Here is a 12,433-nt window from a genome sequence, read left to right as displayed (position 1 = left end):
TTGCGCATTCAGTTGTTACCGAAAACTCGTAAGTAAAATCACATGATTTGTGTCTTGTCATATGACATTGAGGGGCGACAAGCAACCAGCGACTCACTGTGGACTTCACTAAAAGAAAGAACCCTAAACTGTCAGGGATGAAATTCTTAACTTTTTTGTGCCGATAATATGTGGAGTATGGAATGTTGGGGAGTTTTGTCTACGATTGCTGCCGCCTGTCTGTTAGGTAAGGTTTGTTGTCTTAGCTAATCAACATTAACGTTAGCTTTAGCAGGCAGCACTCTGTTTTTAGATATCTAGATATGATTGAAGGCTATTTTTTCTACATGGGATTATTTGAGGTACCCACTTGTGCCAATGGCACTGTAGATACCTTTTTGTTTGTAAACTTTGTCAAGACAGCCACACCAGATATCACAATTCTGATTTGATTTGACATATTTTACAAAACGTGATAACTAATTGAATATGATTCAAAACTACACACTGCTTGGCAACATTGTTGTATAAATGCAGCTATAAAAGTTTAACATTCCAGTTGTCATGTGAAGACATTTTAATAATTTATTAATCAAGCCCTGTACATTTAAGTGCACTGTTAACACATTTACCAAAACTGTAAATTACCCAAGCAGTTCCCAATGCTCTGGCAATCTAAACTCAATAGAATATAATGTACAGTACACACAGAAGGCCCTGGCCAACTCGGAGCATTTTGGAGTTTAAACCAGGGGAAATCATATGACCTGGTTTTGAATAATTGTAATTCTTGAGGGTGTCTTTCTCTTAGCAAAGCAGCTCAGCTCATGGCTAATGTGATTACTGCGACAATAAGGTCTCTGTTTGCTGCTGCTCTCGCTTCTGTTTCTCCAACTCACTGACAGGTCAGACACCATGATATCTTGTCTCATTATCACATGCAGTTATCATGGTGTCTGACCTGTCCACAAATAGCTACATATCCTAAAGAACTTACTTTGAAATACTTATTGTGAAACATTAGCAGCATCATTGTAAGGTATCAAAGGAATGAGGAAGTAGACGTGTAAAATCTTTCATGTTGGAACTTTGTGCCATTCCTTGACTAGAAACAAGGCTTAAAGAACGTGCTTTACAATTTATAAGACCACAAAAACAATAAAAGGGATTTGGAGAATATGCCAAAAAGGCCTATTACTGATGGATTTTCCTCAAACAGTAAGGGTGGAAATCTGTGGATGCCTAATGAAAGATAATCAAAACATTTTTAATTTTCTCTACTTTTGCATATTTTTTAATACTGAATGTTATCGGATATTCAACCAAAACCTAATAAAAGATCAAGGGAACCTGAGAGGACAAATAACAACAATGACACTTATTTCATAAACAAAGTTATGCAACACCCAATGCTCATTTGTGAAAAAGTAATTGCCCCTTTCCACGCAATAACTGGTTGTGCCACCTTTAGCTGTAATGACTCCAACCAAACACTTCCTGTAGTTATTGATCAGTCTCTCACGTCGCTATGGAGGAATTTTGGCCCGCTCTTCCATGCAGAACTGCTGTAACTCTGCAACATTTGTGGGTTTTCAAGCATGAATTGCTTGTTTCAAGCCCTGGCACAAGATCTCAATTGGGAATAGGTCTGGACTTTGACTAAGCCATTCCAAAACTTCAAATGTGTTGCTTTTTAGCCATTTTCATGTAGTCTTGATTGTGTGTTTTGGGTCATTGTCTTGCTGCATTACCCAACTGCGCTTCAGCTCACAGACGGATGGCCTGATATTCTCCTGTAGAATTCTCTGATACAGAGCAGAATTCAGGGTTCCTTCTATTAAGGCAAGTCATCCAGGTCCTGAGGCAGCAAAGCATCCCCAAACCATCAGGCTACCACCACCATGCTTAACTATTGGTATGAGGTTCTTAATGTGGAAAGCAGTGTTTGGTTTTTGCCAGGCATAATGGGACCCATGTCACCCAAAAAGTTATACTTTTGATATCTCTGTCCATAAAACATTCTTCCAAGAGTCTTGATGATCTTCCAGGTGCTTTTTGGTGAACTTGATTCAACTTTTGGATGACATGGGTCCCATTATGCCATAGAGGAAATCAGAAAGCGGACAAATACTTTTTCACGGCACTGTAGGTGTCACACGACCTCCTGAAATGTGTTAAGCCTGTCATGCCTGCTCCCGCTCCCCCTCCCTGGTGCTCAAAGGCGCCATGCTCCCCAGCATTACTCACTCCTGCCTTTCCCCCGTCACGTGCATCAGCGATTATTGGACTCACCTGGACTCAATCACCTGTTTATTACCTCCCCTATTATTGTCAGTTCCCCAGCTCCTTTCCCAACTGCTGCATTAATGTTCGTATGTTGTTGTTACCCGTGTGCTGATGCTGTTCCTGTCTTGGTACCTGTCTGTTCTGCATTAAATGTTCAACTCCCTGTAACTTCTTCTCATCTCTGGTCCTTTCAAAGCCATCAAATACCAATCTCCAATGACCATTTTTCTTCTGAACTGTACTAATTAGTCATTGACCCATTATGTTTCCAGAAAATCCAGCTTCCCATGTCATGATCTGCTCTATTTCCAGGGTATGCCTTTGTCTATCTACCACATTGCTACTTAGAGAGAGGCTGGGAATATAAATGTTTTCCCGTTTCTAGAACTATTTGCTCTAAAAGTCTGGTTATAACAGGTGTGGTGGTGAGCCAGACGACGGCTCCCACGATGGCTCCTGCTGTGATGAACACCACATTCATTGAGAATGTGACGGCAACCACCAGAGTCAGTGAGACCACCACAGTCAGTGAGAGTGTGACCTTGACCACACCCATGATCCTCAGCACCACATCTCCAGGCTGCTCTGCCCTCAACACCTCCACCTGTGAGACCTGTGTCCCAGGGTCCTACTCTGACAATGGTGAGTCTAGATGTCCTGCTAGCCTTACTTACCCTGGCCTGGCAGAAAGATGCTTAGTTTCAGTGAAGGGGCAGCAGGTAGCCTAGCAGTTAAGAGCATTGTCAGTAACCCAAATAATTACTCAGTTTTGTTTCTCACCACAACCTATAAATTAGGTAGAAACACAGCACAGCCAATTGATGCAGCACTTTAATGTCGTTTTTACCCATGTAACACCTATTTTTTGTGGATGTGGACAGTGGACACAGGAGTTGTGTTGTTGGTATGTAGCTTTGCTGTATTTGACCCCTGAAATTTGTCTGACCTCCACAGACCAAGTGAAAGCTTCTTTGGCTCAAATGTAAAATGAAGGTGGTAAGTGTTGTAAACAGCACCACCTGTTCAATAACAGCCTTCTGATGTCTCCCCAGACACCCTGCTGTGTTCCTGTTGCCATGAGCCAGGGCTGTGTCTGTTCGCTGGGGCTTGCCTCCCATGTTCGAGAGGGTTCTTTCAGCCTCTGGCTGGACAACAGCGATGTCAGCCCTGCAGTCAGGGTTTTTACACCAAGTACGTCTCTGTCAACTGAGGGCATAGTTGATTCACAAACATTCTGTATACCACTGTTGCATTGACCCTCTTTCTGTTCTCCATCTCACCTTGCAGTTTTACCGGCAGCCTTATGTGTCAGTCCTGCTCCCCAGGCTCCTACAGCAACAACACAGGCTCCGACTCCTGCCGAAGCTGTTCTCCAGGTATTTATATAAATATTTTTCTGTTCTTGTTGTATAATCATCGCAATAATGACTTACTTGTTACTATTACTGTTATTATATTATAGTGTGTTTGTTTGTTCATCCATGCCTATACGCAGAGAAAAAATAGTGAATAAACATTTTGTAACAACTGACGAAAACAATCAGCTCTACTGTATAAAAGCTGGGCTCCAGTCATGCACATTCAAGTAATCTAACTCTTTAGAAATATTAAATTGGATGTATCTGTTTTTTAAATGGAATGTGTTATTTTCAGGTTTCTATACATCACAACAAAATGCCACATCGTGCAGTCCATGTCAACAGGGAACGTTCTGCAAGTTAGTGGCCCTTTTGTCACCTTTGTGTTTTCTTAACTAGTGTGGTTTGCACTGCAGCGGGACTGGCCCTGTTGCTTGTCTGCAGATCTAACATCACATGCTCTCATCTCATGCAACTGATATTACTTCCCAAAACCGGACACACACACACACACGCACACAAAATTGGGTTAGTAGTAAGTATTGAAGAAATTATTTCATAGTTCAGTCATCAGACATGGGGTGGTGATAGCCAGCTGTATTAAACAGTATTTTGTAAATAAGTTCTTCCCCATTCATTGCACCCTTGTGGCCATCCCTCCCACAGCTCCTCCAGTTGTGCTCTGTGTCAGATCTGTCCTGCTGGTACAGAGTCTCTGCAGCCAGCTGCCAAGGAGTGCACACCTTGTCGTCCAGGTAACTGCCAGTGCCAGCCAACAATATCAATTGTATTATTTATAATGCATGCAGTGTGTTAAAATATTAAAGAGAATGTTTAAAATGTTTTTGAGAGAATGTTCGAGGCGACTGCAGCAGATTAATGGTCCGGCAGATTAATGGCACGACAAGGGGCCTCAGGATCTCGTCATTCAAATTGCCATCGATAAAATGCAATTGTGTTCGTTGTCCGTAGCTTATGCCTGCCCATACCATAACCCCACCGCCACCATGGAGCACACAACATTGACATCAGCAAACTGTCGCCCACATGACGCCATACACACTGTCTGCCATCTGCCCTGTACAGTTGAAACCAGGATTCATCCATGAAGAGCACACTTCTCCAGCACGCCAGTTCCCATCGAATGTTAGCATTTTCCCACTGAAGTCGGTTACGAGGCCGAACTGCAGTCAGTTCAAGACCCTGGTGAAGACGGCGAGCATGTAAATGAGCTTCCCTGAGACAATTTCTGACAGTTTGTGCAGAAATTCTTCGGTTGTGTAAACCCACAGTTTCATCAGCTGTCCGGGTGGCTGGTCTCAGACGATCCCACAGGCGAATAATCATGATGTGGAGGTCCTGGGCTGGCATGGTTACACGTGGTCTGTGGTTGTGAGGCCGCTTTGATGTACTGCCAATTCTCTAAAACAATGTTGTATGTGGCTTATGGTAGAGAAATTAACATTCAATTATCTGGCAACAGCTCTGGTGGACATTCCTGCAGTCAGCATGTCAATTGCACACTCCCTCAACTTGAGACATCTGTGGCACTTTTTTAGTGGCCTTTTATTGTCCCCAGCACAAGGTGCACCTACACTACCGTTAGTTGAGGGTCACTTAGAAATGTCCTTGTTTTTGAAAGAAAATCACTTTTTTGTCCTTTAAAATAACATCAAATTGATCAGAAATACAGTGTAGACATGGTTAATGTTGTAAATGACTATTGTAGCTGAAAACGGCTGATTTTTTTATTAAAAAAAAAAAAAAAAAAAGGAATATCTACTTTTAGATTAACTAACTTCAAAGTAATGACTCGGGACGTCGGGTTTGATACGAAAGCTTCTTTTAGTAAGAATACTTGTTCACGTTACATTTAACAACTTTGTTTTGGTACAGAGCAATGCAGTTAAGATGCTGTCGGAAAGTCAGCCACAATCACTTTGCACCTGCACATAATTGGCGCGTTATCACTCATTCCTGTCGCAAGGCATTCTGGAACTTGCAGTCAAAAAGCGTAATTCAATACAAACCAATACAATTACATATGTAAATAACTGTAAAGAAATATCTTTAGATACAGCTCAATGAATAAACTTAAACTCTAACACATTAAAGTTACAACATCTACATAGGCGTACAGAGGCCCATTATCAGCAACCATCACTCCTGTGTTCCAATGGCACGTTGTGTTAGCTTATCCAAGTTTATAATTATAAAAGGCTAATTGATCATTAGAAAACTATTTTGCAATTATGTTAACACAGCTGAAAACTGGTGTTCTGATTAAAGAAGCAATAAAACTGGCCTTTAGACTAGTTGAGTATCTGGAGCATCAGCATTTTGTGGGTTGCTGTTTAATCAGCTTCTTGATATGCCACACCTGTCCGGTGGATGGATTTATCTTGGCAAAGGATACATTTGTGCACCAAATTTGAAAGAAGCTTCTTGTCCGTATGGAAAATTTCTGGGATCTTTTATTTCAGCTCATGAAACATGGGACCAACACTTTACATGTTATATTTTTGTTCAGTATAATTTAAGGTTAATAGTAATACTGTAATAGCGGAGGTTTCAGTCCGTTTGAAATGGATGACATTTTAGTTGTGTAATCTGATTAGGATGTATTGATGAGATGTTTGATTTTGGACAGGTATGCACAAGGCTCCCCGTCAGAGTATGTGTCAAATCTGCAGCAGCGGCTTTTTCCAGATCCGCTGGGGCCAGGAGACCTGTAACCTCTGCCCTGAAAACCACTACTGCCCAGTCAGTACCACATCCCTTACTCCCAGTAAACACCTCCAATACTGAAAGTATCAGTAAGGGATTTCCTGACCAACGTGAATGACCAAGGCTCACTTCATCTGTTCCACAGAGTCCAGATGTGAACCCCATCCTGTGCCCCGGTGATGCCTTCTGTCCTGAAGGCAGCACTGCTCCAGGTTACTGCATGGAGACATTCTTTCGCAAGGCAGGGGAGGAGTGTGAGCTGGCCCCCGTCACCATTGCTCTACTTGTCATCGGAGGAGGAGGTATGTCTGAAGAAACATGTTGAAAATATTGGTGTAGTGGAAGGAAAGTGGTTTGAACTTTAGGCTACCACTTAGATATTGAAAACCCTTGTCAAGTGAGCAAAATAATTGGCTTCCCATATTAACTTCTTTTTTTTTGTGACCCTTTGAGAAAAGTTGTTCACTTACATGAACCTTGTTTATTTCTTCTAATTGCACAAATTGTATGCATTTTCTGGGCACTACTAAGTACAAATATCCAAATATATGAATGAATTATCTTGTTTAGAGGTCATTTGATCAGGATGAAACATCTTGTAGCAAAAACAAAGTGAAATAGAAATCATGCTGAAGTAATAGAGTAGTAGTAGTAGTAAGTAAACGTTGTAGTCTTGTTGCATACAGTCTTTTGACGTGTTTTCTTTATTTTCTCTGGTCCAGTGGCCCTACTCTTCGTCATCCTGCTGGTGTTGCGTCGAAGGCGAGACACAGACGGAGAGCTTTCCCTCGTACGACAACCTCTGTTACGCAAAGAGCGGCCGCAAGGTCGATACTACGGGATCCCATGTGATGCCGAGCCAGTATACGCTGGTTGGTGAGCATGTCCTCAGCCCCATCTGATGCCTCCAATTATTGGGGTCAAATGTCTGGCTTTCAGAGCAGAATCAGCTGAATTCTATGTGCCTCAGCTTTGCACTAATGGACCATAAGAGAAAGCAAACTCACACCAAATCCTAGCCATGATTTACTATGTCCATTTGAGTACTTTTGATAACTCACCAGCTCTTTCATGCGGTACGTCTTTTAGATGTATTCTTTTATTTATTTAACTAGGCAAGTCAGTTAAGAACAAATTCTTATTTTCAATGACGGCCTAGGAACAGTAGGTTAACTGTCTTGTTCAGGGGAAGAACGACAGATTTTTACCTTGTCAGCTCGGGGATTCGATCTTACTAGTCCAACGCTCTAACCACTAGGCTACCTGCTGCCGTCATTCTTGACAAGCAGAAGTGTTTTTCTTCTGTATTTTGTGCTTTAGTGAAGGCTGACCCTATTACATTTGTTAAAAAGAAAAACACTGTTCTTTAAAAGAAAAGTATATTTGTATGTTTTAAAGAAAAACACTGACTCCAGTCCAGGGTATATTATACTGGAATAAAGCACAACTTTGCACTACTTAAGTGAAATTCTGTTGTATAATTACTAGCCTATAAAATAAGATGCAGGCTGAAGTTATTTCCATGATGCAAGTTTATTAACACAATGTCTGTAAAACACCAAACGGATGTTTCATGAGGTGTGCGAGCAAGAAAACTAACTTTTTACAGGATCGCGTACTGATTGTCCTAATGTGGTACACCGTAATAGTTCATTGCGTAACAAAAAAAGATGGGGGGCCACCATGTCAAGGAACGTCTCTGGTATGTAATGCTTTGCCACATTATTCAGATAATAGCTACCTGTGATCAATTCAATGTTTTCTGTAAACTCTATTGCTCTGTTTTACAATCATAATAGCTAATCTCTTGCCTAACAAGGCAACTTTCGTGGCTATGATTACCACATTCTAAGGTTATCAAATGCCAGCTCATACATACTCTAGTCAGATTAATCGGTAGTTATACACTGAGTATACAATACAGAATGTTGAGTAAAATTAATTTAAACGTACTCTACTGGTTGTCTGTGGTTTGTCCGGCTGCTTGAAATTTGAGACAAAATATTATCAGATAAGTATTGTTTACCCGATTTAGAGAGCTGGTAGGTATGGTTCGGTTAGGCACCAAGGTAAAAATTCTTTAAATTTGATATTCGGATTTTATCCCACCCTCAAAAAAAAAGTGTGGGTTGTATCTGTTTTTACCCAACTCAGTATATGGCGGCAATACACCTTTTTGGATGTAGTCTGCCAATACAATCATAAAAGGGCTTTTCTGCTTGTTTAAAGCTGTGTACAGTTCGTTAAGCGCCAGCTTGTATTTGAATTGTCCTGAGGTGGACTCCCTTGGGAAGTAGAAGGGTCATCATTTGACCATCAGGTATTCCAAGACGGGTGAACAGTGGGTCGACACTTCTACCGCGCTGGAATAAGCACACCAGTTAGAGTTAATGAAGAGGGAAACTCTCCCCACCCTCCTGTCCGCCAGGTGAATGGAGAATCCATCGAGTTGGATAGCTATGGGGGGGTATCTTGTCTGAGAGCCATGTTTCTGAAAAGCAAAGAATATTGCAGTTCCGAGAGTCCAGTCGGTAGCAAATCCGCGATCGGAGGGGATCTATTTTATTATCAAGTGACTGTTTTTTCCCTTTGCCTTAATCTCACCAGGATCCCCCCTCTCTTGTCTTGAACACCGGCGTTTACTTTTGGATAGCCCGAATTTTAGGTTGGAATTAGAGAGTCCAGGGCAGATGAGTCGAAGTAGAAGGCAGAATTGGGGTAAGTAACTGCCGATCTGTTGTTCAAAAGTCCTTGTCGGTTGCAAGAAATAAAAGGGGATACCTATCATGAAAATAGAGTAAAAATAAACAACAAAATCACAAAGTTGGGTTGGAGCTTGCAAAACGGCAACCATCCAGGTCGGAACCATTTCAGGCTCACAATAAAAGTACAAAATAAATGCATTTACAGATGGCATACAAGTTTGTTATTATGTCACATGGAAGTTCACATGGCATTTCTGCCCCAAAATGCATTTTGCTCAAATAATTTTTTACATTCAAATGCCTCTCCTGTGAAGTACTGACGCCCGACTTGCCTAGTTTCCTGAAACGAGTCACATATACCTATTGGCTTTCAAAAGTCTAAACAATACTTTTCTGTGGATATTTTGTCTAAAATTTAGAGCAGCAAGAAGTACAAACCGCACTAGCCCGGCTGATGGCGACATTGAGTCGTTTCATTTTACCGTCCAAACGCAATACATTCTTATCCCTTGTGGACCAGTAGGTACCTAAAACATTCTCCATTCAGGCTGCATAGGCTTCAATATCATACTTAACATTTTTAAATGGCGAGAAGGCGGGGAAAAACTGAAAATATCCGCGCTTATGAAACACCATTTTCCACCACCATGCTAGTGGCTAAATGCTAATCCTGGATGTTTCATATCATGTTCAGACAATCAGGTTGAAACGATCAGACCAGGGGTTATGTTTCTTTTACCACAGCGCATTATGGGAAACCAAGACTGTTCTCAGGGCAGACCTGGTTGTAGCTAGATATGTTTGAGTTGCGTCAAGGGACAAATTTAGCATTAGTTAACCCTTTTCCTAAATTTAACATAATTCTCCTAATCTGCCAAAGTACACATATTTTCCAAATGTTTTTGTTGCCTTTTAGCCATTAAATAAAGCTAAGGAGGAAATCGAAACCTATGCGGCCTGAAATTATTATTTTTTTTTTTAGGTACAAATGGGTCCATGAAGGATACAAATGTATTGCCAGCTGCATACAATGCGTTTGGATAGTAAAATGAAACAACTCAATATCGCCTCGCCATCTGCTGGCCTTTGGGCTAAAACCGCCTTGACAACCGGTACGAGTAAGTTTAAATGTATTTTTATTCAACATTCTGGTTTGTAAGGAACATTTACATGATTTTGCACATATGTTTCAGGGTGTAGGCCTATATACCAATTAATTGTGTATTGAATAAATGAGGGATACAAAGTATATTGAAAGCAGGTGCTTTCACAAAGGTGTGATTTCCTGAGTTTATTAAGCAATTATCATCGCATCACGACGGGGCTGTATTGGAGCAGGTTGAGAACTTCAAGTTCCTTGGCGTCCACATCACCAACAAACTAACATGGTCCAAGCACACCAATACAGTCGTGAAGAGTGCACGACAAAACCTTTTCCCCCTCAGAAGACTGAAAAGATTTGGCATGGGTCCTCAGATCCTCAAAAGATTTTACAGCTGCACCATTGAGAGCATGACTGGTTGCATCACTGCCTGGTATGGCAACTGCTCGGCCTTCGACTGCAAGGCACTACAGAGGGTAGTGCGTACGGCCCAGTACATCACCGGCGCCAAGTTGCCTGCCATCCAGGACCTCTATACCAGGCGGTGTCAAAGGAAGGCCCTAAAAATTGTCAGACTCCAGCCACCCTAGTCATAGACTGTTCTCTCTGTTACCGCACAGCAAGCGGTACCGGAGAGCCAAGTCTAGGACCAAGAAGCTTATAAACAGCTTCTACCCCCAAGCCATAAGACTCCTGAACATCTAATCAAATGGCTACCCAAACTATTTACATTGCCCCCCCCCCCTTCTATGCTGTTGCTACTCTCTGTTATCTATGCATAGTCACTTTAATAACTCTACATGTACAGTCGTGGCCAAAAGTTTTGAGAATGACACAAATATTAATTTTCACAAAGTCTGCTGCCTCAGTTGTATGATGGCAATTTGCATATACTCCAGAATGTTATGAAGAGTGATCAGATGAATTGCAAAGTCCCTCTTTGCCATGCAAATGAACTGAATCCCCAAAAAATTCCACTGCATTTCAGCCCTGCCACAAAAGGACCAACTGACATCATGTCAGTGATTCTCTCGTTAACACAGGTGTGAGTGTTGACGAGGACAAGGCTGGAGATAACTCTGTCATGCTGATTGAGTTCGAATAACAGACTGGAAGCTTCAAAAAGAGGGTGGTGCTTGGAATCATTGTTATTCCTCTGTCAACCAAGGTTACCTGCAAGGAAACACGTGCCATCATCATTGCTTTGCGCAAAAAGGGCTTCACAGGCAAGGATATTGCTGCCAGTAAGATTGCACCTAGATCAACCATTTATCAGATCATCAAGAACTTCAACTTCACAGTGCTATGTGATTGCAGCCGCCACCATTACAGGATGACCTGTTGGGGTGTCTGGGTGGCATTAGCAGACAGACAAGCCCATGCAGGGGTAGTAAGCACAGAACTCTGCACAGTTTGATGATGGATTATGGTGGAGAAACGACATATCCTCTGCCCCCTGGCAAACAGTCAATGACCTCTGCAAGCCTATGAATACAAGAGACGGAAATTCCTAAAATTAGGGAAGCCATTTAGCTACTTTTTCACAACTGATAACAGTAGCATATACAGCTAACTGCCAAACTAAAGAAAACACCAACCAAGTATCTTAATAGGGTATTGGGCCACCACGAGCCAGAACAGCTCCAATGTACCTTGGTATAGATTCTACAAGTGTCTGAAACGCTACTGAAGGGATGCGTCTCCATTCTTCCAAAATAAATTCCATCAATTGGAGCTCTGTAGATGGTGGTGGAAAACGCAGTCTCAGGCACCACTCCAGAATCTCACATAAGTGTTCAATTGGGTTGCGATCTGGTAGCTGAGACAGCCATATGGTTTATATAATTTTCATTCTCATCAAACCATTCAGTGACCACTCTTGGCCTGTAGCTGGGGGCATTATCATCCTATGGGGGCATAGCCATGGTAGCCAAAATCAAATCAAATGTCACATGCGCCGACTACAACAGGTGAAACGATTACTTACCAGCCCTTGACCAACAATGCCGTTAAGAAAATACCTTTTAAAAAACTATTTTAAATAATTCAAGAGCAGCAGTAAAATAACAATAGCGAGGCTATATACAGGAGGTACCGGTGTCGAGGTAATATGTACAGTCGTGGCCAAAAGTTTTGAGAATGACACATTAATTTTCACAAAGTCTGCTGCCTCAGTGTCTTTAGATATTTGTCAGATGTTACTATGGAATACTGAAGTATAATTACAAGCATTTCATAAGTGTCAAAGGCTTTAATTGACAATTACATGAAGTTGA

General features: G+C 41.6%; 1 protein-coding gene across 2 annotated transcripts; it reads left to right on the top strand.

The window, feature by feature from the left end:
- Positions 1 to 54: 54 nt before the first annotated feature.
- On the top strand, positions 55 to 8,302 carry si:dkey-21a6.5 (sushi, von Willebrand factor type A, EGF and pentraxin domain-containing protein 1). Of its 2 annotated transcripts, none has more exons than XM_029675494.2 (9): positions 55 to 226; positions 2,683 to 2,907; positions 3,318 to 3,456; positions 3,553 to 3,641; positions 3,919 to 3,982; positions 4,290 to 4,378; positions 6,274 to 6,386; positions 6,496 to 6,652; positions 7,073 to 8,302. In XM_029675494.2, the coding sequence occupies exons 1-9, from the start codon at positions 169 to 171 to the stop codon at positions 7,228 to 7,230; spliced, it is 1,092 nt and encodes a 363-aa protein (XP_029531354.1). In that variant the 5' UTR covers positions 55 to 168; the 3' UTR covers positions 7,231 to 8,302. The 2 variants fall into 2 exon arrangements, with proteins under 2 accessions (XP_029531354.1, XP_029531355.1); XM_029675495.2 differs by lacking the exon at positions 55 to 226 and adding an exon at positions 2,368 to 2,578.
- The last annotated feature ends 4,131 nt before the right edge of the window (positions 8,303 to 12,433 follow it).

The sequence above is a fragment of the Oncorhynchus nerka genome, linkage group LG12, assembly GCF_034236695.1.
Source record: "Oncorhynchus nerka isolate Pitt River linkage group LG12, Oner_Uvic_2.0, whole genome shotgun sequence".
Lineage (NCBI taxonomy): Eukaryota > Metazoa > Chordata > Actinopteri > Salmoniformes > Salmonidae > Oncorhynchus > Oncorhynchus nerka.
This window is presented reverse-complemented; position numbering and strand designations above follow the sequence as displayed.

Bases quoted from the DNA above. Each gene is read 5' to 3' on its own strand.
- si:dkey-21a6.5 (XM_029675494.2), top strand. From the start codon at position 169: ATGTGGAGTATGGAATGTTGGGGAGTTTTGTCTACGATTGCTGCCGCC. The intron at 227-2,682 runs GTAAGGTTTGTT...TGGTTATAACAG, and splicing joins TGCTGCCGCCTGTCTGTTAG to GTGTGGTGGTGAGCCAGACG. The intron at 6,387-6,495 runs GTCAGTACCACA...TCTGTTCCACAG, and splicing joins CTGAAAACCACTACTGCCCA to AGTCCAGATGTGAACCCCAT.